This window comes from Chiloscyllium plagiosum, chromosome 13, assembly GCF_004010195.1.
Source record: "Chiloscyllium plagiosum isolate BGI_BamShark_2017 chromosome 13, ASM401019v2, whole genome shotgun sequence".
In the NCBI taxonomy this organism is placed as follows: Eukaryota; Metazoa; Chordata; class Chondrichthyes; order Orectolobiformes; family Hemiscylliidae; genus Chiloscyllium; species Chiloscyllium plagiosum.
Window position 1 is genome coordinate 61,788,122 of NC_057722.1, and position 27,021 is coordinate 61,815,142.

At 42.8% G+C, this 27,021-nt stretch overlaps 1 protein-coding gene across 4 annotated transcripts in view; it reads left to right on the forward strand.

Annotated features, from left to right (window-relative positions):
• The window catches only part of fndc3ba (fibronectin type III domain containing 3Ba), a 326,426-nt gene that overhangs the window by 280,110 nt on the left and 19,295 nt on the right, over nucleotides 1–27,021 (forward strand). For all 4 annotated transcript variants that reach the window (XM_043702595.1, XM_043702596.1, XM_043702597.1 and 1 more), the window contains 3 exons: nucleotides 2,415–2,695; nucleotides 11,834–12,052; nucleotides 24,749–24,915. In XM_043702595.1, the coding sequence (XP_043558530.1) occupies nucleotides 2,415–2,695; nucleotides 11,834–12,052; nucleotides 24,749–24,915 (667 nt within the window). The remainder of the gene's footprint in view (nucleotides 1–2,414; nucleotides 2,696–11,833; nucleotides 12,053–24,748; nucleotides 24,916–27,021) is intronic.

Consider the following 27,021-nt stretch of genomic DNA (forward strand, 5'->3'; position numbering starts at 1 on the left):
TACGAGGATGTTGCCTGATATGGAAGGTGCTAGCTATGAAGAGAGGTTGAGTAGGTTAGGTTTATTTTCATTAGAAAAAAGGAGATTGAGGGGGGACCTGATTGAGGTTTACAAAATCATGAAGAGTATAGACAGGGTGGATAGAGACAAGCTTTTTCCTCGTGTGAAGGATTCAATAACGAGAGGTCATGCTTTCAAGGACAGAGGTGGAATGTTTAAGGGGGATACACGCGGCAAGTACTTCACACAGAGGGTGGTGGGCATTTGGAATGCGTTGCCAGCAGAGGTGGTAGAGGCAGGCACAGTAGATTCATTTAAGATGTGTCTGGACAGATGCATGAGTAGGTGGGGAGTAGACAGATACAGATGCTTAGGAATTGACTGAGAGATTTAGACAGTACATTTGGATCGGCCTAGGTTTGGAGGGCCGAAAGGCCTGTTCCTGGGCTGTGAATTTTCTTTGTTCTTTATTTAAAAGAGACCTGAGGGGCAACCTTTTCACACAGAGGGTGGTGCATGTATGGAATGAGCTGCCAGAGGAAGTGGTAGATATGGGTACAAATGCAACATTTAAAAACATTTGGACAGGTACACAGATAGGTTTAGAGGGATATGGGCCAAATGCAGGCAAATGGGACTTGTTCAGTTTAGCAAACCTGGTCAGCATGAGCGCATTAGGCCGGAGGGTCTGTTTCTGTGCTGCATGTGTTCATGGCTCGAATATTGCTCCCTCAATCATTTTGACTTAAAACAGAGGATCTGGCCATAATCACATTGCTTTTAGGAGCTTGCTGTGTGCCCATTTGCTACAGTGTTTCCCATATTACGACAGTGTCTTCACTTCGAAAAAGAATTTCATTGGTTGTGAGGGCAGCTTAAGGTCATCAAACATCCAACAGAATTGCATATTCCTGCAATATCCAGAAATTTCAAATTCAAACAACATGTCACCAGTTCTCTGCTACTTAATTTGCATCTGTTTTGCTTGAACAGTTTGTGACTGCCATCATGTTCTAGGCTCTGAGCCTTTGAGAATCTCTGCCAATTTAGAAGATGTTTTGAAACAACTAAGCTGAGAGTTTTGTGTATTTGCCTTAAAATCATGGTTACTAACATCGAGGTATAACATTGAACTCCTCAAATAAAATCACAGAAAATCTTTGCTATCACATCCACTCTCCCTAAAACCCTTGGTTGTTTTGACCGGTGAGTTTGAACCCAATTAACTTTAGGGATAATGGGCTAAGGAGCCAGCAAGGAGTTGTGATCTGAGGTGGCAGGGCAACAATTGAGTGAAGGTGAAGTGACAGTCGCCATAGCACCAGAGGACCAGAAAGTGAGGACTGCAGATGCTGGAGACCAGAGTCGAAGAGTGTGGCGTTGGAAAAGCACAGCTGGTCAGTCAGCATCCAAGGAGCAGGAGAGTCGATGTTTCAGGCATAAGCCCTTCATCACATTCCTGATGAAGGGCTTATGCCTGAAACGTCGACTCTCCAGCTCCTTGGATGTTGTCTGAGCTGCTGTGCCTTTCTAGCGCCACACGCTTTGACTCTGATCTCTGAATAGAGAGAGTGAGTCAAACAAAAAGTCATCGGGAGAGGGACGAGTTTGAGAAAGTCAAGTCTTCATGGTGAACTCATTGTCCTGCAAACCTTTCTCCTTCAGTTTCCTTTTGGAAAGTTACAATGGTCAAGGACCAAAGGAACATAGACCTCATTGACCAGTCCTTAGAAAAAGCTGACCACATACACACTGGGCCCCTATGCTATAAAATGCTATGATTGTGCCACGGAGTGCTTGGCTTGGATTTGCAGGAGGGGCTCAACTTTTAATTTTTTGTGTAGGATGTGGGCATCATTGGCAAGATACCATTCGTGCCCATCCCGAGTCTCCATTGAACATATTGGCTCTCAGGCTCCTCCTGAGGGCAGTTAAGATTTCATCATATTGCTATGGATCTGGGGTCATGCATTGACAGAGCAATTAAAGATGGCAGATTTCCATCCCAAGAGGATATCAGTGAACCAGATGAATCTTTGTGACAAATTAACAATGTTCCATGGTCATCATTAGATAAGTTATCAATTCCAGACTTTATTTTAATTGAATTCAGATTGCACCATCAGCTGTGGTGGTTTCAACCCTATGGCCCCAGAACATTATGTAGGATCTCGAGACTACTGGTTCAGTGACTTTACCACAAAACTACCCATCGTCCAACATGCTCTCATTGTGACCTTGGTACAGGCAGTCAAGTGGACTGACTCATTGAAAGTTTGCGACCATGTAGAGTCCTTCCAAGCATCTTGTGCTGGCGGTCTTCAAGAGGAGGGGGAGTTTTTTGGGTCTAGGTGATGCAGCGCAGATGTTTAGCAGTCTCTTGACAGCCTGTTCTCTTTTCCTTTCTTGTCAAGGCCACTAACCAGGCTGGCTGTGGGCCGTATAGTAGTGTGATCACCCACACCACTCCTGCCTCGGTCCCTGATGCCATCTCCACCCTGTTCGTCCTGGAGGACCAGCACCTGGATCATTGTCTGACCTCGACTTCCAGCTGCCTCGCCGTCAAGTGGACCGAACCATGCAGTAACGGCTCTGAGATCCTCTCGTACAGCATAGACCTGGGGGAGAGCCAGCTGACTGTGGACAACGTCACGGCCTACATCATACGCGATCTCCTGCCCGGCACCTCCTACAGGTAATTCTGTCATCACACAGTGTGGGCCGACAATTCCCAACTCAAAGTGGCTGATACCCAATCCCCAAAATGGGGGTTGTGTCAGGGACATGTGTTGAATAGAAGTCTGTTGGAATGGCAGAGGGGAATGGTTCAATTGCTAACCCTGGGCTGTGAAGTGGGAACATTGCTCAGGTTTAGGGAAAAGCATGGGACTTGATATTTATACCAGTGGCTGAGTAGCCTGCAACTTGTTGCGACTGTATAAGAATATTGGGTAGGCCAGAGATGGAGTACTATGTGCAGTTCTGGTCACCACACTATCAGAAGAATGTGATTACACAGGAGAGGGTGCAGAGGAGATTCACCAAGATGTTGCATGGGATGAAGAGACTCAGTTATGAGGAGGCACTGGATAAGCTGGGTTTGTATTCCTTGGAACAGAGGTATACAAAATTATGAAAGGCATAGATATGGTGAGAATCTATTTCCCATGGCAGACATGTGTAATAACAGAGGGCATGAGTTTACAGTGAAGAATAAGTGTTTTAGAGGAGACCTGAGAAAATATTTTTTCACCCAGAAGACTGCTTGAGAGGATGGTGGAGGCAGGTACTCTTACAACATTAAAGAAGTTTATGGATGGCCACTTAAAATACCAGGATGCAGTAAGCTATTGATCAAGTGCAGGGAAGTGGGATTAGCGTAATTTGGTATTTTTAGGTTGGTATAGTCTTGATAGGCCGAAGAGCCTGTTTCTATGCTGAATGTTTCTAAACCCAAGGTGGTGGGACTATCTTATGAGGAGAGATTGAAGAGGAAGGTCTTGTATCCTTTGACATTTAGAAGGCTAAGAAGGGATCTCATATATCCATTGCAGGAATTGACAGGATAAATGCAGTTTGGAAGTTTCCCTTGGCTCGGTTGGGGTGGGTGTTTAGAAGCAAATGGTCATATACTCAAAATAAAGGGGTAGGCCATTGTAGAATGGGATGAGGAAGAATGGTGAATCTTTGGAATTCCCTATCCCAAAGAGCTCGGGAAATTCAATTATCTCAAAACAAAGGTCAGTACATTTCTAGATACGAATGGCATCAAGGGATTTTGGGATGTGGTTGGAATATGACATTGAGGAAGATGATCAGTCAGGATCCAGAATGGCAAAATAGCCTCAATGGGGCTGAATGGCCTACTGCTCCTCTGCTTCTATAAGGAAAACATTCCAATTGCTCCAAGATCCTTTTAACAAGACGAATGTAAGTAAGATAAAGAGTCAGCGATTTCTGCAGTGACTCATCCCTCTATCATTAAATACAACCAAAAAATTGTCATAATTTGTAATTATCAGAATTATGGTAATTATAATCACAATAAAATGTCAACCACATTCTTCAAAAGATTTTGCTGTATCCCAACTTTGTACATTTGCCTTTTTGTCAGTCTGTGCATTGAGAGGAGCTGGTGACAAAGAATATCTGATATCTACTCAAAACACAAAAAAAGCTTTCCAGATCTAGAGTGCTGTGAAACTGGAACAAATTAGACAAAACTCAACAAATGAAATACTACAGATGCAGAAAATCTGAAATAGGAACACAGAATGCCAGCAAAATCTCAGCAGATCTGACATAGAGTTATAGAGCCATAGAGGTGTACAGCACGGAAACAGACCCTTCAGTCCAACTCAACCATGCCGACCAGATATCCCAACCTAATCAAGTCCCATTTGCCAGCACATGGCCCATATACCTCTAAACCCTTCCTATTCATATATCCATCCAGATGCCTTTTAAATGCTGTAATTGTACCAGCCTCCACACTTCCTCTGGCAGCTCATTCCATATATGCACCACCCTCTGCATGAAAAAGTTGCTCCTTCTTAATGTTTCCCCTCTCACCCTGAACCTATGTCCTCTAGTTCTGGACTCCCCCAACCTAGGGAAAAGACCTTTGTGAAAGAGAAACAGTTAATGTTTCAGCTCAATAACCTTTCATGGTTCTGTTGAAGGGTCATTGAGCTGAAACACCTTGATTGTTTTGATCAATAATGTGGGTGAATCCTGAGGCTTAGAGATTTTAATGTACTTGGCTGGGGAATTAGAGGTAAAATGAGAAGAAATTATTTTACACAGAGAACAGTTAAAATCTAGTACATTCTACACGGGAAAATAGATTCCAAGGAAGCTTTTAAAACTTGCTTGAGCTTCTTTTATTAAGCAGTGATGGAGCTTGTCATCAGGAGGAAAGCTGGCTGCTGTGCAGTTTCAGAGTTTACCATTGGATAGTGGAAGAAACAGATCAATAACACTAGATAGGTACCCTTCCCACAAACCAGTAAAAATTAGGTACATTATTACGTTACTCCCTACCTAGATTCCTGTGAATCTGGGTTCAAATATCACCACAAGGGCTGGTGAAGTTTAAGAATGAAGAGAATTGAATTGAAAGCTTATCTCAGTGACCAATACTGACCATGAAACAATCATCAATTGTTAGAAAATCCAATGTGGTCCACAAATGCCCTTTAATGAAGGAAATCTGCCTTTTTTGTCCAGTGTGGCCTCCATGTGACTCCAGATTGAGAGCAGCACAGTTGACCCTTAATTGCTCTCTGTAATGGGTCTAACCAGCGACTAGTCGTCTTGAGACCTGGGCTTCAAATCTGCTGATGTCAGTTCAAGGATGGGGTAACCAGCGATACCTATATGGAAAAGAAAAACAAACAATGAATAAATCAAGTCTTTAATCTTGACAACAACTTTCAAGATCATTTAAATGATTTAATTTATATAAAACTAAAATAAAGAAAATGCACATTTACTAATGCAATTTCAGCCATGATAGGATGTATATTTAATAAGCTCAGTATTGTATAACTCAGTATGCGAATTACATTGTCAATTCCAACCCGGCCTTCAGAATGCTGATAAAGAATCATCCTTTTCACATAAAGTTGAGAACTAACTGGGTGATCAGACCAATTACTATCTATAATTACCGACTGCCCGATTATGGAAGCTTACAACTAACAATAATGGTGCAATTTCGGCTTATTACTGTGTACGTGCTACATTTACAAAGGATATTTTCCAGCACAAACAACAAGCATGTAAAGATCCAAGTCTGAAGATCATCATCAATATTACTTAAAAAATGGGGAGAAACAATTCCACAGCCTATGCACCAGGAGGTCTGGGTTCAAGGTTCAACTGCTCTACAGGTGCTGAACAGGTTAATAAGAAAATAAAAAGAAAACAGGAAGAAAACACATGCTTTTGAACAGTTTGATGATGATATTTGATGGTAATGGCATATTAATAAGCCAAATAGCAGACCGAACTGAATTAATACAAAATTTACACAACATTACTACCTGCTGAAATGAGCAGACAAATGCATCTACCAGTCGAGAGTTTGGTGCTGGAAAAACACAGCAGGGCAGGCAGCATCCGAGGAGCAGGAGAATCGACGTTTTGGACAGAAGCCCTTTATCAGGAAATGTTGATTCTCCTGCTCCCCGGATGCTTCCTGCCTGCTGTGCTTTTCCAGCACTATCCTCTCGACTCTAATCTCCAGCATCTGCAGTCCTCACTTTCGCCTAAGTGGATCTTCCAACAGATTCTCTCTCCTGGATTACGAGGTGCTATATCTGTCGCCCAGACGTTTGAGTTTTTTTCCCTCCCCTCACTCTCATTTAGTTCCTGATTCCTGCTCAGTAAATCCGACCGGAATGGGCAGGATGGACATCGAAAGTGAAACCAAAGATTTAGGAGGGAGCTGATGGTTGGAAAAGTACTTCTTTTGATCAAAACTTGGAAAGCTGACAACAACAATGTTTGTTAAAATTTAAAAAGCAAAATAAAAAGGAATTGCAGCAAGTCTATTGAAAAAGAAATAGAGCTAATGTTTCGAGTCCAGTGTGACGCTCCTTCAGAAGATTTTGAGGACATCATTGCTTTACTGCCCCTGTCCAGATTTGAAAACGTTCACTAACTTGATTACACTGTCCAACCTTCTCTCACCTTCATGTGGTCCGTCCCTGGCTCTTCCCTTCCCTTCCATTCCTTGACCTCTCTATTTCCATTTCTAGGGGTTAACTCTACAACAGTCACTCAATTTCCCATAAGGGTACCGTTCTCCCCATTTATCCATCGCTGCAGCATCTATTCTGATGTTGCTACCTTTCACAGAGGTGCTGAAAATTTAAAATCTCCCTCTGGAGAAGAGTCATATTGGAATGTTGACTCTGTTTTTCTCTCTCCACAGGTGCTGCCAGATCTGCTGTGTTTCTCCAGCTTTGTTTTTTTATTTCAGATTTCCAGCATCCACGGTGTTTATAACAACTGGTAATAAAATGTCACCACAGCATAATTCAGATAACATATGGCAATCTGCCACACTAGGGTATTTCAGTACAAGTGACCACTAACTCAGTCAAAAGGTCGTTTCGAAGAAGCAACTTCCCATTGAATATATGGCACAGTGAGAGACCATTCAGCCCAATCGCTCCATATTGGTGTTTATTCTCCATATGAGTCTCCTCTTACAACCTCCTCATCTCACGCCATCTTTCTGTTCCTTTCTCCCTCACCTGTTTGTACAGCGTCACCTTAAATGCATCAAAGCTATTCAACTTAACCACTCTTGTGCTAGTGAATTGCACGTCTGAGGAGCAGGGGGGATTTTAGGAAGGGAATTCCAGAAATTGGGATCTAGGCAGCTGAAGATCCAACTGCCAATGGCGGAATGAATGAACTTGGAGATGTATAAAAGTCCACATGTCGAGGGAACACAGAACTCACACAAACAAGACACGTGGGCCTCACAAAAAAAAGAATGATTTCCTGCCCACTCTGAATCGATGAGTGGGAAAGTGGAGCTGCGCTTCTCTGAGTCAGTTCCTGTTGGACTGCGCCTGGTAGCCTGCCAGCCAATATTTTAGATCAGGAACTTTGAACCTTCTTCTGATTCCGTTTCTCAAAAGTATTGATTGTTGCAGCCAGGAGCCATTGATCGAATTGAGCAATCTGGGTCATGAGAATCAGTGTGGCTCATTGTGACCCTTCCTGCTTTTCCCTTCCTCTCTGTGGGCAGACCTGAGAAAGATGACTCAGTTCTTTCACCGATGGGAAACTCACATCCTGCTTAAACAAAAAACAAAATCCCGCACTCCTGCAATGCCTTTCATGACCTCAGAGGATGTCAGAAGTTTGTTGTGGTCAATGAACTAATCTTTGGAAGTGTATTCCCAGTTATAATGTAGGGAACATGGTAGCCAATTTGAACTAATGAACTAATCTCTGGAAGTATACTCCCTGTTATAATGTAAGGAACATTTTAGCCAATTTGTGCACTGCAAGCTGCCGAACAATGTGTTCAGTCCTGGTTTAACAAAGCTCATAAGGTACAGCAATCTAACTGTGCAGCAGTCCCTCACTATAGCATTGGGAGGGTCAGCCTGGATTGTGCAGTCAATTGTCAGGAACTTCTGAATGACAGCAGGAATGCAGTTTCAGCTCATTTCAAAATCACTGGAAGAGTACATTGGGTAATCAATTTGTGTTGTCCTCGTGCTGTTTTATAATGGAAGCAGATTTAGTTGCAGCAATGATAAGATCTTAGGAGCACTAAATACAACAGGAGATGGACTCAGGTAAGGGGAAGAATGAGGAAAAGCTTTGGTTTCAGTTTTTCTCATGTTCCTTCCACTGGCCACTCTTCTTTAAAACTGAGAGAATAAATCTCAACAGACAAGAGTTAGTGTCTTCTGAATAAAATAAGAAATTGAGTCCATCTGCCCTTGTGTAATCTCGAAGAAAAATAGATGGAGGTGCTTCTTGGTCCATTGATAGAAAATCAGAACGGTGAGAGCTGGAGGTTTAACGAGCTTTACTTCTTGGGATCGAAGGGGTAAATGTAGCTTCTGAACAGCCCAACCTGTGAAGAAGGAGCAGATTTCCCATTACACGGTGATTCAAGGGAGTGGAACGATGGCTGCTCTTCCAGATCTTTTTCCAGCAAGTTCTTTCAAAGACTGTTTTGCCAGACAGCTGAGTCATGGCTGACCAGTTCCCTTAATCCTTTGGGTATTGTGTTGATGAGCTGGATCCACAGACAGGAATCAAAATCCCAGCAAGACAGCTGGAGGAATTTAAATTCAATTCATGGAAAAAGTCTAAAAGAATTGAAAAGAAATAGCTTGCCTCAGCAACAGTGATCATAAAACCTTCAAATCTTCAGAAAAACACATTGTAATGTTATTGAGGGAAGGAAATTTGCCAGGCTTATCCAGCCTGGCCTAAATGTGACTTCAGACTCTGAACTGCCCTCTGAAATAACCAAAGACACCTTTCAGTTTCTCACCAACTTCTCAAGGTCAATTAGAGATGGCCAGTAAATGCCAGTGACACTCATGTCTTCTGAGAGAATAAACTTTAGTTTTAAGTTAAATCTCCTTGACTCTGGGGAAAAGAGTTTGAATCTCACCATGGCAGATCGGGAAATTTGATTCTTATTAAAATCTGGAATTAAAAGTGAGTCTAATGATAACCGTGTAACATTGTTGATTATCGTTAAAAACTCAAATGGTTCACTAATGTCCCGTAGGGAAAGAAATCTGCCGTTGTTATCCTCTCTGGCCTACGTGTGATTCCAGAACAACAGCAATGTAGTTGACTCTTAAATTGCCTTCTGAAATTGGAAGCCACTCAAGGGCAATTAGGGATGTTGTTCCAGGTGATGATACCCACAATCCCATGAATGAATGGAACAAAATCCTTTGGTATCCACACCAAAGAAAAAAACAATGATCTTGAATGCCATGAATAGATTATTCCCTCTATCCCTGAGAAAATACCAGCCTGTCCGAATAATCGGGCCGTTTTTGTCTGAGTATCATTCTGCTGCCTCTGCACTGACCATTCCAAGACCAAGATGTCCTACATTAAATGAGGTATCCACAGATAAACTCATTTACTCCAAACATAGTGCAAACACAGCTTTATGCAACACCACATCCACTGTATTTTTGTTCCAACCCCCTTGAGATAAAGACTAACACCCAATTAGCCTCTTAATTATACTTTGTATCTTGTTGGCTGTCAGTAATTTCTGCACCTGGTCTCGAATTAACAATGTAGAGTTGGATTCCCAGTGACTTGCTTCATTCCCAACCCATTTCACAGAAGAAAGAATATAGCTTTGTGGTTCTAGATATTTTCTAACCAACCTGTTCAGAGATGTTATTACCTCTGGAGCAGGTGGGTTTGAACCCAGACCTTCTGATTCAGAGGTAGGGTCATTACCACTGCACGACAAGGGCACAGCCTTATGTCTCCATAGCAAACCTAATGACCTCCACCCAACCCAAGGCACTTTCCAGGGAATCAAGTGCTTACTGAAATGTAACCAGTGACAGACTGGACAAAATGTGGCAACTACTTGTACACAGCAAACTCCCACAGATAGTCGTGAGATGCAGAAGTCTTAATCAGCATCGTGAATACAGAGCTCAACCGAACATTCTGTCAGAGGAACCACCTTCAGCCAACCTGAGTGTCCATGGATGAGGCAGAGAGGGTGGAAGGGGTTGGGAGGGTGAGTGGTGTGAACATTTGCTCTGACCTGTGACTGCTGTTGTGTTCAGTGAGGGTGGGACAGGTACGACCCAAGTAAATATATCTGGAGGTACACTCCAGGGGAGGCGATTAACCAGAGCGTGAACCATGGTCCCAGCAGGATCTCACCAGTGGGTCTTCGCCCTCCAATTCATTGCCTCGAAAAGATAAGAAAAGCAAAACTTGCATTTATGTCGTATCATTCATGACCACCCATTGTCTCGAAGTGCCTTACAACCATGGATACGCAGGTAACGTAGCAGTCAATTTGTGCACAGAAAGATCTCACAAAACAATAATGTAATAATGACCAAATCATCTCGTGCTTTGATGTTGATTGAGGGATAAATATTGGCCAGGGAACGACCCCCATTCTTCTGCAAAACATTATCTACGGATCTTTGACGTCCATCTGGCTTGGTGGGTTTGGCAGCAGGGAGCAAGTGAGGCCAGGCTTTAATATCTCAAAGAAGACTCTTACCCTCAGACCTGCAGTAAATGCTATGTAAACAATATAAGGCACGTGAATTTATATAAAGCTGGTACAGCATTGTGTGGGTGGAGGGGGGGAAGCAGAGTTTACTCAGTGTAGCTACATCAAGGGAGTAATTTAGTTTACAAAACCTGCGAGGCTGAAAAACCCATCAGAGTCAACGGCTGCAATTCTGTGCATGTCGATCACAGCTTCCAATAAACTGCACCATCTGTTACCTCAGGGTAAAAAAGGTAAAGATTTAATAAACATTGCAAATAAATGACTAACAATCTCTTGTGTTTACAAAAGGTGAGCTCAAAGTCTCACAACCCCAGAGGAAAAGTTCATCATCGGATCACACAACACAGAAGGCAGCTATTCAGCCCATTGTCTGTGTATCTGTTCTTTGTCCAATTAGTGGCTCTCCTGTGTTTTTTCCTCATAACCCTGTAAAAGTTGCAAGTTTCTCCCTTCACAGATGCTAGCAGACCCCAGCACTTTGTGCATTTTCATTAAGATCTCCTGCATCTGCAGTTTGTTGCTTTGATATGAGTGTTTCCCTATATTAGGCAGTGTGGGCAGGTTTGATTCGTTCACAGGATGTGGGTCTTGTTGGTTAGGCCAGCATTTATTGCCCATCTCTAAATGTCCTGGAGAGGGCGATGGTGAGCTGCCTTCCTGAACTGTCCAGATGTGAGGGCACCTACAAAACCATTGGGGATGGAGTTCCAGGACTTTAACCCAATGACACTGAAAGAATGGCAACACATTTCCAAGTCAGGACGGTGCATGGGGTGATGGAGGGATATTTCCAGTAGGTGAGGTTCCCAATATAGCTTTTTCAGTCTTTCCAAATCCCTTATCCCTGATACCACATCGGTAAATCTTCTCTGCAGAAGCCTATGCCATCCAAAGGCCAGGGAACCTAGATTGGACCGGGTTTCCCAGCAGGAGTCTGTAGGGCTTTCACTTCAGTTCTTCCTATGTTGAGCCCAGCTTCTTGTTACACATGGTCAAGGATGCAGTAGTTTACCTCCTTTGGTTTTGTTTCTTCCCTGCACTTTTCAGGATCCGTGTTCGGGCGGTGAATGGAATTGGTGCTGGCCCCTTTAGCCAGGCGGTGAAAGCCAAGACAAGACCTCTGCCACCGGCTCCTCCAAGGCTGGAGTGTGCTGCCTCAGGCCCTCAGAGCCTCAAGCTGAAGTGGGGTGACAGCAGCATTACCAAAGTTCTACCCACCGATGTTGAAACTGTCTACATCCTCCAAATGGAGGAACGGAGTGGAAAGTAAGTACCACTGGGGTATCAAAGATTAAAAAGAGGATAAATTGCCAGCCCAGAGCTAATTGTTGACTCCTGTTCAATGGCACTAACCACCCAATGATCTGGTCATTTAACTCATTGTTACGTGTGAAATCATAGGTTCAGTGAGTTGGCAATGAATTGACCGAGAGGGTATATAGGGCCATCAGGATTATATGGGGTACATGGGTTGGCATGGAGTGTGAGAGGGTGCATGGTTAAGATGGTTAGAATCCAGACTGTGATGCCCTGTGAACTGACAGTCACAGAAATGTTATGCTGAATCCATGTTAGAGAACAACCTCGATTATCTGAACAAAACGGGTGAGGAGTACTTTGTTTGGTTAACTGATTGTTCGGATAACGGATAACATTATTACGGGACCTTGAGGTCTTGTTCAGATAATTGGAAATTCAGATAATTGATGTTCAGGTAACGGGGTTGTTCTGCGTTTGGTATTGGTTGGATTGGGGGATGGGGGATGGAGCAGAAGGGAGAAGGTAGAGATCCTGTAATAATCCTGATTACATATTGCTCTAGTGTTTGTTCTAACGTTTAAGTAATAGAGAGTTTAGTTTGTCATTTATTTTTGGTAGCTCAGGGAGAGATACCATTGAAGATAAAGCATCTGATCAAGCATCATATAATTGCTTGTTTCAATGTGTGTTTTATTCTTTGTGCTAAAAGTATACTGGCAAACTCATGTAAATATGCTCAGCCACTGACCTGCATAGTTAAAACAAAGATTGGGCCTATCAATCCAAGTTTCAATCTGGAATATGATTCTTCCAGTATTAGCATAGAATCATAGAGATGTACAGCACAAAAGCAGACCATTTCAACCAGATATCTTAAATTAATCTAGTCACATTTGCCAGCATGTGGCCCATATCCGTCTAAACACTTCCTATTCATATACCCATCCAGAAGCACTACTGTCTGTGAGAAAAAATTGTCCCTTTGGTCATTATTAAATCTTTCCCCTCTCACCTTCAACCTATGCCCTCTAGTTTTGGACTCCCCTGTTCTGATGAAAAGACCTTAGCTATGCAGCTTACTCATACCCCTCATGATTTTATAAATCTCTATAAGGTTATCCCTCAGCCTCTGATGCTCCAGGGAAAACAATCCCAGCCTATTCTGCCATTCTCTATAGGTCATACCCTCCAACCCTGGCAACATCCTTACAAGTCTTTTCTGTTCACTTTCACATAAAACATCTTTCCTATAGCAGGGAGACCAGAATTGAATGCAATATTCCAAAAATGACCTAACCAATGTCCTATACAGTCACAGCATCACCTCCCAACTCCTATACTGAATGCACTGACCATTAAAGGCAAGGTAATCAAATGCCTTCTTCACTCTCCTGTCAACATATGACTCCACTTTCAAGGAACTACGAACCTGCACTCCAAGGTCTTTTTATTCAGCAATATTCCCCAGAATCTTATCATTAAGTGTATAAGTCCTGCTTTGATTTGCTTTACATCAGCTGGGATTATAACAACAGTTTACCATCTATCATGTGCTGTACAACTCAATTATAGTTATCATGTTTAATGCAGGAAAAATATCTGAAAGTAGTTTGGTTTTGATTGCAGCTAAAGAGAAAAGTTGATTTTTTTTTGAGTATTCTCTTTGAGTTCCTCTTGAATACAGTTTGTCTTCACAGACTCATCCTGGGACAAATTAATTGTTGAGAACAGAGATCTTTGTTCAAGAGTGCCAATTTTCTCAGAAAACCTATGTGTTACTCACAGCAATTTGACTTTAATTGATTTCCAGGAACAGTTGACACAATGAACTGCTTGCTCTAGTTTCCCCAACAGGACCACTTGTAAATGACATCGACGTAGGAACAATTTCAGCAATCAGCTGTACAGATTACACATTAGCCCCAGGTCGAACAAAACTGAATGTGGTTGTGTCATTAGGTCCTTTCACCCTGTAAAGTGTCTTCTACTAGAGATTGTTTGAGAACTGAAGCTGCCAGCCTTTATCACTCACCAATTCCAGTCAAATCAATCCATGGGAAGTGTTGTTTTTTGCTTTTGAATGCCCCCATTAAGTTTGTTATTTCACTTGCGATTTGCAGAGCTGCCCACACAGTGATTACATTCCAGCAAAACAGCAACTGGCATCTCTGTAGGTGTCTTTTTAAAAATTTAGTAAAAACATCACAAAATGCTTCCACATGAGTCCTGTCCGAGAGAGATCATTGTGAAGAAAGGCTTGTTCATGCTTGTGATCAGGCAGAGTGTTGAAGTTCAGAACTCAACGCTCTTGAATATCTCAAACCCAAACCATGATGAAAAGCATACCATTTTCAAACCCGCAGACCACCTTTCCGTGGTTCTCCAGGCTGATGTTTCATTCCGCATGTCCCTTTTTGCTCTGGGGTTTGTCTGGATCCCCACTGGCAGAGTGAATGAATTTCCCTCTGGCCTTGATTGCGCAGAGATTATCTTTCACGTCCAGCTTAAGAAGGAGATGAGACATTGGGTTCCAGGTCTGAGTGAGCCAAACCTCCCCAGACCCACCTGTTGCTGGCACTGATTCAACTGGTCTGAGATGAGGAGAATCTAGTGTGTCACACTCAGGGTGATTGGGATTGGGGAAGAGAAGGGAGGGTAAAGAAGCATTACAGCTCCTGACCCAGAACCACCATATCTGACGGTGTTCTGCAGAAATCATATCGGACTCCAAATGTTACCTTGCTGCTGTGTCCACAGATGCTTCCAGACCTGAGTTTGAACAGCACTTTGTTGTAATTAAAAAACAGTATTGTTGGCATCTGTGAGCATCCAAATGTATACACATGCAATCACTAGTTTTGCTTCTGAATGGCCAACACAGCAGGATGCGAGGAGGAAACAGGGCAAGTGGCCGTAGATCCTCACACCACCAGCACTTCACCTGGTTTTGTCATCTAAACCACACCCCCATTCAACAAAAGTCCAACACCGAATGATAAAACCTGATGGAGGATGATCAATGCTCTTGATGCCTTGAGAGAGAGGTGGGCACAAAGGAGATACAGTGCTTTATTTCATCAAGTCATAGAGATGTACAGCACAGAAACCGATCCTTCGGTTCAACTCATCCATGCCGACCGGATATCCCAACCTAATCTAGACTCATTTGCCAGCACTTGGCCCATATCCTTCTAAACCCCTCCTATTCATATACCCATCCAGATGCCTTTTAAATGCTGCAATTGTACCAGCCTCCACCACTTATTCTGGCAGCTCATTCCATACACGCATCACCCCCTGCGTGAAAAAGTTGTCTCTTAGGGCCTTTTTATATCTTTCCCCTCTCACCCTAAACCTATGCCCTCTAGTTCTGGACTCTCCCACTTCAGGGAAAAGACCTTGTCTATTTACCCTATCCATGCCCATCATGATTTTATAAACTTCTATAAGGTCACCCCTCAGCCTCCGACACTCCAGGGAAAACAGCCCCAGCCTGTTCAGCCTCACCCGATACCTGAAATCCTCCAACCCTGGCAACATCCTTGCAAATCTTTTCTGAACCCTTTAAAGTTTCACAACATCCTTCTGATAGGAAGGAGGGCAGAATTGCACGCAATATTCCAGCAGTGGCCTAACCAATGTCCTGTACAGCCGCAACATGACGTCTCAACACCTACACTCAGTGCTCTGACCGATAAAGGAAAGCATACCAAACGCGTTCTTCACTATCCTATCTACCTGCAACTCTACTTTCAAGGAGCTATGAACCTGCACTCCAAGATCTGTTTGTTCAGCAACACTCCCGAGGACCTTACCATTAAGTGTATAAGTCCTGCTAAGATTTGCTTTCCCAAAATTCAGCACCTCGCATTTATCTAAATTAAAATCCATCTGCCACTTCTCAGCCCATTGGGCCATCTAATCAAGATCCCCTTGCACTCTGAGGTAACCTTCTTCGCTGTCCACTACACCTCCAATTTTCCCCTCCAATCCATTTTAATTTAGCCCCTTCCCTCTCTCCCTACCTACCTTCCCTTTACTATTGATGGTTTCCATAGCACATAATGAGCTTTCCCTGGCTACTGGCAGTTAGTAATTTTTAAAAAAGGTAAAAAAAAACATAAACGTGAGATGATTTTAGTGGTGGGAAAGTCATTGAGTTGTTTAGGACAGCATTTTGGAGTATAAATAAAAGGGAAAAAGAAAATGTAGCACCTCTCATTTATCTAACTTAAACTCAATCTGCCACTCCTCAACCCATTGACCCATCTGATCAACATCCTGTTGTAATCTGAAGTAACCTTCTTTGCTGTCCATTACACCTCCAGCTTTGGTGTCATCTGCAAACTTACTAACTATACCACCTCTGTTCAATCCAAATCATTTATATAAATGATGAAAAGCAGTGGGCCCTGCCGTTGGTCACTGCTCCTTTGGTTTTCTGGCCCTCAGCTCTGGTTCACACTCCCTAAACATTTCCACTTTGCATTCATCATAATTTATGACAATCCTTAAAACTTCACTCTTTGACCAAGCTGTGGATGTCTGTCCTCATATAGCTCAGTGTCTTGTTTTTATATAATGCACCTGTCTGACAATATTTCATTATGTTGAAGCTTGTTGGTTGTGTCCTAGTTGATCTTTAAACCTGTTCAGTTTTGCCTGAGTTAGACTTTAACTCATCTCTCCGTTTGGTGCACACTGAGCAAGGGTCAGTTGTTTCCCTTACCCGGTGAGCACTCACTGTGTGTGCCTTCATGCAACGTTGCCTGGGGGTGATCCACTGAACTGCAGTCAGTATGTGCAGTGCTGACTGATTCCTGGGAGCCACCTATGGCTTATCAAGCAGCATTCACAGCTCAAGGCAGAGACAAGTTCCACTCCAGGGACTTAAACTCAGAATCCTGGCTGACACTTCCAGTGAAATATTGAGGCAATGCAGCAGTGTCAGAGGTATCATCTTTGGCAGAGCCATTCAACAGAGATGCCCCTCAAATGGACAGAGACACACAACAGCATTATTTCAAAAGACAAGCAGAGTTCTCCCTAATGTCCTGGGTCAATATACATCACTCAATCAGATTGCAGAAAAAGACTGTCCATCCACCATTCACCACTTGCCTAGTGGAATACAGCACCGTTTAATAAACTCATTGCAATCTTGCACAGAGCAGCCTTCATGATAGACACCCATCCACCATTTCAACACTCAGTCTTTCTACCACCAAGTGGCAGCAGTGTGTATCGTTGACAAGAACCACTGCATCGAACTCACCAAGACCCGTTTGACAGGACCTTACTATACTACAACCTGTTGCCTTGAAGGCCAAGGGCAGCAGATGGATGGGAGCATGCCAACATCTCTGCCCCGTGACTGCTGTAATGGTCCAAAAAAGCACAATGCAAGCTAAATGAATAACACTTCATCTTTTGTTAGAGCACTTGGCAGCTTCAAGGCATCAGTATGGAATTCCACAACTTCAGAGCTCGACTGTATATCTGTTCCCCATTTTTCTTCCATCCCGCACTCAAGCCTTGTCTCGTTTACTTTTCTCTCAGTCCAGAGGACCTATTCTCTCCCTTTCACATTTTAATTTACACTCATTTTTCTTTTTCACCATCATTAACAATCCCTTTGCCTTTTGCACTGTGACTCAATAGCATCTGTTGCCCTTCACCCCAACTCTATCATCAATCAATATAATAAAAGCCCAATGCCTTTCATTTGCGAAGAAGAGGCATACTGAACTCATGATATTGGCTCTATATGTCTCTCCTCAGTTTTTCCAGCACTTTTTGTGTTTGTTTGTGTGGAGTTTGCGCATTCTCCCCGTGTCTGCATGGGTTTCCTCCGGGTGCTCCGGTTTCCTCCCACAATCCAAAGATGTGCAGGTCAGATGAATTGGGCGTGCTAAATTGACCACAGTGTTCAGGGATGTGTAGGTTAAATGCATTAGATGGGGGTAAATGTAGAATGGTCGGGGAATGGGTCTGGGTGGGTTACTCTTTGGAGGGTCGGTGTGGACTTGTTGCTCCAAATGGCCTGTTTCCACACCGTAGGGATTGTATGATGATTCTCTGAAGAAGACAGCTTCTGACTTTCAAAATGATGTCAATTATATTGTTAAGCTTAAACAAGTGGAGGGTGCTGATTGATTGATAAGCTCTTTGTGCCTATTTTAAACATTGAAGCAGCTGAGATACTGGATTGGGTGATTGGTAGCAGGTGTGTGCATTCTTTGAATAAACCAACTCTCAAGTAAAGTGTCTGTTTCTGATTTTGTGTTGCACCTTTGGCTTGGGCCGAATTAACACTTACAATATTCACAAGGGCCAATAGGGATGGGCAACACATGTTGGTTTCATAGATTTATGGTAATATCCTTATTTTTGGGCAGGAAGGTTCAAGTCGCACTTGGCCCAGATTTTGACATGAATAACAAACGCAAGCCTTGTCTGTGATGTTCAAAAAGAAATGATAATTCAAACATTGCCATTTAGGGTAGCTTAATGGCAATTGGGGTGCTGCATAATGCAAAACTGACAGCAAAAACAGAAAGTGCTGGAGAAATCCTACAGGTTTGACAGCATCTGTGGAGGGAGAAACAGAGTTAGTGTTGAGTCCACCTGGTTTCCGAAAAAAAGTCATCTTGGATGTTAACTCTGCTTGTCTTTACATGAACATTGTCAGACCTTATGTTAGCACTTTGTCTTTCTTTCAAATCTCCAGCAACTGCAGTATTTTGCTTTTACAACAGAGAGAACTCTTTGTTTGGCTGTACAGTGCTTTTGAGGTTGTGAAGGGCACTATAGAAATGCAGGTTGTGTTTCTCCCTCCTTCCAGTGTTGTTAATAGGGGACTGCCTACTTGCTGTTTCCAGTTTGGCATTCTATCCATGACTGTCTTTTGTGAGGAAAGAATTATTCCTTGCAATCTCAGTCTTCATTTCTAAACTCAATCGCGTCACTAATACATTTCAGAATATTTGGCTGATTGGAGAGAGAGATTTCAACACTAGATCTTGTATCGACAACGTGAGGAGATAAACAGCATCACAGCCTTCACCCCAAGAGATAGCTCAGTCTTCAGATCAGCATCTTATATTTCTGCAGTTAAACTATAATAGTAAGGACATCAATCGTCACTAACCAGGGTGAAATGAATAAATATCATTCCGCAATCAGAGACAGGTTATTACTCCCAGCACATCTACAGATATATATTTTCTTTCAGAGAATACCCAATTGATTATTTTTGGTTTGTCTTTTCGTCAGTATCCGTGAAGTGAAGAGTAATTACATTTCACACATGATGGGTCGTGTCAAGATTGTATTTATAAGTTTATGCTCACAGTCACTTTTGACCATCACCACTCACCCTTTCCATATTTGCTCCCCAACTGGGCATTGCCACAGAAAATTGCTGCCACCAACCCCTCCACCAATGCTCCCATTTTGAACAGTCCCTGAATATCATGAGGTATATCTTTACCCAGTGAGTGATAAGACGATGGAATTGTCTGACAGAGAAAGTGGTTGAGGCCAAAGCATTAAAAATTTGCAAGACGGAGTTAGATATAGACCTCAGGGCCAAAGGGATCAATGGATATGAAGAGGAAGCAGGAACAAGGTATTGAGTCGGAAGATCATATTGAATTGCAGAGTAGGCTCGAAGGGCTGAATGGCCTGCTCCACCTCCTATTTTTTTATGGTTCTATGCGCCTCGCTGAAGGCTGATGGAAAGTCAACTACAGAAGCCAACACATGAGATTAAGGTTGAGATAGTGCCCCTCAGCCGAGGATAAGTGGACAAGATCAGAAGCCACATGACAGCAGGTTATCGTCCAACAGGTTTATTTGAAGTCACAAGATTTCTAAACGCTGCTCCTTTATCACTTCACTTGACGAAGGAGCAGCACTCCGAAACCTTGTCATTTCAAATAAACCTGTTGGACTATAACCTGATATCGTATGACTTCTGACTTAGTCCATCCCAGTCCAACACCAGTACCTCCACTTCAAGTGGAGGCGGCCAGTTCCTCTCCACATTGCCTACTTGCCCTCCATCCCATTCTCTCTTGGCTCACTTTTTCCTACTTATTTTGTATCCTTCTCTTTCTCCTCCCTCCTTTCTTCATTCTAACGTTTAATCCACTTCCTTTATCAACTTCTCCCTTTTGTTATCTTGCCCTTTTGCAACGTTCATATTCTTTTAACTATCTATCTCAACCACACCCTCTCACAATCTTCCTTTCCCCTCACTCTCAGTCGTTCACTGTATCTCTTTCGCCCAATCTCTCCTCAATCCTCTGATACAGATAAAGGGAGAGTGGGGGTGAGTTTAATTTATGATTTGTATCCCCAGCCCACGTCATAATGTATTGGTTATTTGCTACTTTCCCTTTTCACTCTAGTCCATTAGTGAGATAGACCAAAGGCTGTACTTCAAACCCTGCTTTCTGGATTTCAACTTTTGCAATAAACCCAGAGCAAAAACCTTTAAAAAGAAATAAAAAGTAGGATTTATCAAATAAATGTTCAAAATCCAGGGGAATTGATTTGCTACTACACATACAAGCTCTCAGGAAGACAGGAAAGGAGCAGGAATTGATTGTAATTTGCAAGTTTTGGTGAATTTTCTATAAATCAAATCATATTCATTCAAACTTGTGAGAACTCAGTGTCCAATATTAGTTCCTTTGGTGAACTGGGCTCAGTCCTTCTAACGGGAAAAGTGTACGTTTCTTTCCAGCCCGCAACTTGGAGAGAGAGAGAGAGAGATGGAGAGTCTGAGGCAGATTGTCACCTCAGCCTGGGGTCCGACTCTTACTCTGGAGGTCAAACAGAAACTGGCCCAGACTCCCAGAACTAAATATTTAAGCAATTCCACAAGGTCCAATTCCAGTCATGTGACAAGAGCAGGCATTTTGGGTGCCAGTGACCCATTTCAGAGGGCTAGGTGGAAGGTCACTAAGCTAACTTTGTAGTTTTGCCTCTACAGATTGATTAAATAGCTTGAAGTCACCTCTGCATCAGAGTTTCTATTCTGAGGTGATGAGTCTGAAAGCATTAGCACCCATTATGGTATCATGGGTCTGGATGCTTTCCTTTGCTCAAAGCTGTCTGGAAGCAGACAGTGTTATCTCCAAGTCTGATGTGCTAGCTTTAGCTGGAATGTCTGTACAATTCAGAACCTTCTAGAAATACAATCATAGGATCAATCTCAGCCATTTTACGAATCCAGCAAAAGTGACATTTTCAAAGGAACAGAATTTCAACATATAATTATAGATGATATTTTTCTCGGGGATTTCTCATTCCATGCACCTTTCTTCTCCTCCCTGTTCAATCCCATATCTCTCAATTTGGGCTCTTAAATCCCTTCCTCACTCAATCCGCCCCCTCACTCGCAGTTACACTGTTTTCTGAACGGGTCAGCCTCAAACCTGCATCACTCAATCTCAGCTCCCACTATCTTTCAGCTGCCTTCTCCACCCAGACACTCACTTGCAATGCTTTACATAAAACTAAACTCAGTCTCATTCACAAATTTCACACCCGCTCCCACATCCCTCCCTCTCTCACTGACTTCCTTCTCTGTCCCTGAATTCCCTTATTTCAATCGGTTTGATCATTTACTAATGTGGATGGTTCAAGTATTGTTGCAAGCTCAGGCCAAATGCCTTGGTAACTGTTAATGCGTATTTATTCTGATAGTGTCAAGGACATGGAGCTGGAGGCTCCAAGCTGAACAAGGTCCATCTTCCTGGTATGCAAATATGTGACCACTGAGGTCACAGCAACATCACTGTTTATCTCAGATATCTATTTAAATGTCCAATCTTCTCACTGCTCATCCACCTTGACCCATTGTCTCAGTTCTAATTCACTGCTATTCTCCCCCTCCCCCCCCCCCCATATTTCTCATCTCAGCCTTGAAAAGAGGTGGTTTTCTATTTCTAAAACTCATCATCTGAAAAAAAGAAATTGAATTAGAATGAGAAAACATACAACCTGCCATTGTCTGTAGTTCACTCTTTCTTTCCCTCTCACTTACGCTTCATGGTGGCTCAATGGTTAGCATTGCTGCCTCCTAGCTCCCAGGGACCTGGCTTCAGTTCCACTCTTGGGTGACTGTCTGTGTGGAGTTTGCACATTCTCCCTGTGTCTGTGTAAGTTTCCTCCGGATGCTCCAGTTTCCTCCGGCTGCTCTAGTTTCCTCCCACAGTCCAAAGATATGCGGGTTAGGTGGATTGGCTGTGGGAAATTGCCCATAGTGTCCAGGGATGTCTAGGCTAGTTGGATTAGCCGGGAGTTTGCAGGTGGGGGGTGGGGGGGGAGGGTTGGGTGGGATGCCCTTCGGAGGGTCGGTGTGAACTCGATGGGCCAAGTGGCCTGCTTCCACACTGTTGGGATTCAATGCTGATTCTAACTAGCAAAGTGTGCACACTGAATTATTTTGCTTCAGAACTCTGTTTTGCTTTCGAAAGTTGGACAATTAGAATATCCCTTCTCTCACACTTGCCTTCTCCCCATTCCTCTCTGCTCCTTTATCCCCAGTCTCTCTTCGGTCCTCTCCCTCTCTCTTTCTCTCTCCATCAGTAATCCAGTTTTGGCTGTTCATAAAATGCAACTGCAAACTGTGATGGTGTAAAATTAATGTAAGTTCCCCTCTCAACCTCCTTAAAAAGAAGCAAGGAACAGAAGCTTCTGAAATTCATCCTCTCCTTTTTCAAAACCATTGGAAAAACAGGGCCTGAATTTTAAAAATGCAGCTTTCCTCTGCTTTCTCTCTACAGATGCTGCCAAGCCTCCTGAGTTTCTCCAGCAATTTCTGTTTCTCTTGCATCTTTTCATTTGACTGAATGATACTGGGGAGCTGTGCCCAGACCACACAATGTAATTCTACCTTTCAGAGCTACAGATGCGAATTCGAACTAGTGTTTGAAGCACAGGCTTTTGAGAGGCCCTGAGCCATGCAAAAGGTTATTTAAATGCAGATACAAGAGATATCTCCATTTTTAAAGCAAACACAGAAAATGCTGAAGCAGCTTAATGGAGTTGACAGCATCTGTGAAGAGACAAATAAAAGTTAACATTGCCCAGATTTCAGTTACCCATTTCCCATACTTCTGCCCTCACCCCTTCTCTTCCTTCCCAGAACATTAATAAGGTTCCCCTTGTCCTTACTTTCTCCCCACTAGTCTCCACATTAAAAGGATCGCGCTCCATTATATCTGTCACCTGTGGCAGGTATCACCACCAAACACATCCTCCTCACCTCTCCACTCTCAGCATTCTGTGGGGATCATTCCCTCTCTTATATCCTGCTCCACTCCTCCATCACTCTTCCTCTCCCAAAGGCGCCTCCTGTGCAATTGCAGATGGTGTAACACCTAACCTCTTCACTGCCCAAAGTCCCAAACAGATCTTCCAAGTGAAGCAACGTTTCACATATATTTTTAATCTACCTACTGCATTATGCTGCTCACACTGCAGTCTCCTTCAAGTTGATGAACCCAAACTGGGTGAATGGTTTGTGGGACACCTCAGCACTATCTGTTGGAAATTGTTTGGGATTTGAATGCACTATCTTGCTGTCACGGTAACATGCCTATCCTGCACCTGCTGCCATGTTCCAATGAAGCACAATGGAAGTTCAAGGGACAACACTTCATTTTCTGCTTGAGCACTTTATAGCCACAAGGTCTCAATATTGAACTTCAGAACCTGACTGCATTATGTCTGTTCTCTATTCTTAATGCAGTCTTTCTCACTTTCCCCACAACCTTTTACTTGTTTGTGTCTTGTTTACCTTGCTGTTAGTAGGGATGTCTCACTCTCTCCCTTTCACATCTTAATTTTCCATCTCTTTTTTAACTTGACCAACCAATAACAATCCCTTTGGCTCTTGTACCATGCTTTGTCCTCTGTCAAAAGTATAATAAAAAGCATTTTCCAACACTTTTGAACTCTGAAGAAGAGTTTACCAGACTTGAAACATTGACACTGTTTCTCTCAGATGCTAGGCGAAAGTGAGGACTGCAGATGCTGGGGATCAGAATCAAGATTAGAGTGGTGCTGGAAAAGCACAGCAGGAATTCTTGATGAAGGGCTCCTGCCCAAAACATCGATTTTCCTGCTCCTCAGATGCTGTCTGACCTGCTGTGCTTTTCCAGCACCACCCTAATCTTCTCTCAGATGCTGTCAAACCTGCTGAGTGTCTACAGAATTCTCTGTGTTTGTTTCAGATTTCCAGCATCCGCAATATCTTTGCCTTCATTCAATTTTATAAAGGTCTGTGATTGTGCAATAAATAATTCCTTGAACTATTCTTTCAACTTGTTTCAACCCTGATTTTGAATATTTGAATTTTCAGTACTTGAATAAAAATAAAAATCAACTGAAAGAGAAGCAGGAAGCTATTGAAGAAGATTGTGTGTGATGTCTCTGGTTAGCAAGTGTAATGACCATGAGTAGTTGGGTTGGGCCACACTGAGAGTAATTGTGAAGGTGGGAATGTATCGCCACAAAAGTTGAACAAATGTATTTTTCAAAAAATGGATCAACAGGAAGCCAAGTAATACTGCTGGGAAGTTGGGAAGAGAAATGATTTTAAATATATTTTAAGATAAGTAGATATTGCTGTGGTGCAAATGGGATTCTCCTATTGAAATCATCTCTGTGTTCTTGCCTCCTCAGGTTTATTCCAATCTATCGAGGGCCAAGCCACACTTACAAGGTGCAGAGACTGATGGAGTCCACATGTTACAGCTTCCGAATTCAGGCAGTCACCGAGGCTGGAGAAGGACCCTTCTCCACGGTCCATGTGTTCAACACAACCAAATTACTCCCTCCTGCTCTCAAAGGTATGTCTTTTTGGTTACAAGACTTAGGCCCGAAGAGCTCCTATCAATAGGAAAGAAAACGGTGTGCCACTGAAGGCTGTTAAAATTCTGAAACGGAAACAGAAATTGCTGGAGAAATTCAGCTGGTCTGGCACCATCTGTGGAGAGAGGCATAGAGTTAATGTTTCGAGTCTGGTATGACTTCTTCAGAACTTATACAATTCTCAAGGAGGGTCACTGGACCCAAAATGTTAACTCTGCTTTCTATCCACAGATGCTACCGGACCTGCTGAGTTTCTCTAGTAATTTCTGTTTCTGTTTCTGTTTCAGAACTTGCAGCATCTGCAGATCTTTATTTTAGGTTAAAATTCTAAGAGAGGCTCAATAGAGTGTGACTAAATGTTCCAACAGTTTGGAAACATGGCAGTCTAAAACTAGGTGGCATCAACGTAAGCTGGTCACCAATAAATCCAGGAAAGAACTGAGGCGAAACCTCTTTATTCAGAGAGAGGTTAGAACATGGACTTCATTACCACATGGTTTGATGGAAAGGATTGGTAATACATTTTGGGATAAGCTAGAGAAACATTTGGGAGAAAGGGTCAGAAGGATAGGCTGATAGGATGAGATGAATTGTGATGAGAACAGGCTCATGGGCAGCATTGACAATAAGGACCGGTTGAACTGAATGCCCTATTTCTGTGTGATACTCTCTATCAGTTTGTACCTGGCTTGTGACTGTAGGAATTGAGAGATGAAAAGAAGATGGAAAGCTGATCTAGAATTTGGAAAGAGAAGGTGAGGGAAATTTGATTGACATTGTCAGGATTTCAGAAGGTATTGGTAGAGTAGAGGGAGGAAAACATTTTTGTCCACTAGTGAGGCCAGGCAACTGGTCGTCAAGGTGGCTCAGTGGTTAGCACTGCTCCTTCACAGTGCCAGGGACCCGTGTTCAATTCTAAACTCGCATGACTATCTGTGTGGAGTATGAACATTCTCCCCGTGTCTGTGTGGGTTTCCTCCAGGTGCTCCGGTTTCCTCCCACAGTCCAAAGGTATACAGGTTAGGTGGATTGGCCATGGGAAATGTAGGGTTACAGGAATAGCATGGGGTCTAGGTGGGATGCACTTTGGAGGGTCAGTGTAGACTAGATGGCCCGGATGACCAACTTCCATACCACGATGAGGCCAGTCTGAGAGAAAGGCACATTATCTTTGAAACAGAGTGAGGCCTTTGAAAAGAAAAGCTTGGAGAAAATAATTCTACATGCAAAGCATAAAGTTGTGAGACTCTCGCAAATTAGTAATTCAGGTGTTCAGGATTTTTCTGTCTGACCAATGGATGTGGATATGGATCCAAGTGAGGAAATGGAGATGCAGATTTGGCATAAACTCTCAGAATACCAAAACTTGAGGGCCTGAATGGTCTCTTTCTGTTCCTTTCTAGTTCATTTTCTACCGTGCTGTTCTTCTTCTGCAACAATCTATTGCTTCCCTGCATACCTCCAATGACTTGATATACTTTTCTAATTTATTTTGGCAGTTGGGACAAATTTCATTTTTGAATTAATCATGCATTATCTAAAATTTGATAAGCAAAACAATTTGTGACAAATAAATACTAACAGCAAATCTACTTAATAGCTTTTATTGCAATGGGAGAATTCCAGAATGACAAGGGACCTAGTGAAAGAGAGTTTGAGTTATCCAGTGAAAATGAACCTTCAGCAGCAGTTAGCGCAATGTAGTCTTTTTGGTGAGTTTAATCTAGCCTACTCATTAACTCTTTCCTGCTGAGGGAATGCTACACAGTTAACTGGAATTTGGTCCTGCATTCACGGTGCAGGTGTCCATAAAAATGTGTTTGACACCCTTTTTGAATCCATAAAATGTGTGAGTGTTATATTTGCAGTGGTATATATGTGGGAGTGGTATATTGACAGTGGTATATACGTGGAAGTGGTGTACTGACAGTGGTATATATATGGGACTGGTATATTGACAGTGGTATATATGTGGGAGTAGTATATTGACAGTGGTATATATATGGGACTGGTATATTGACAGTGGTATATATGTGGGACTGGTATATTGACAGTGGTATAAATGTGGTAGCGGTGTATTGACA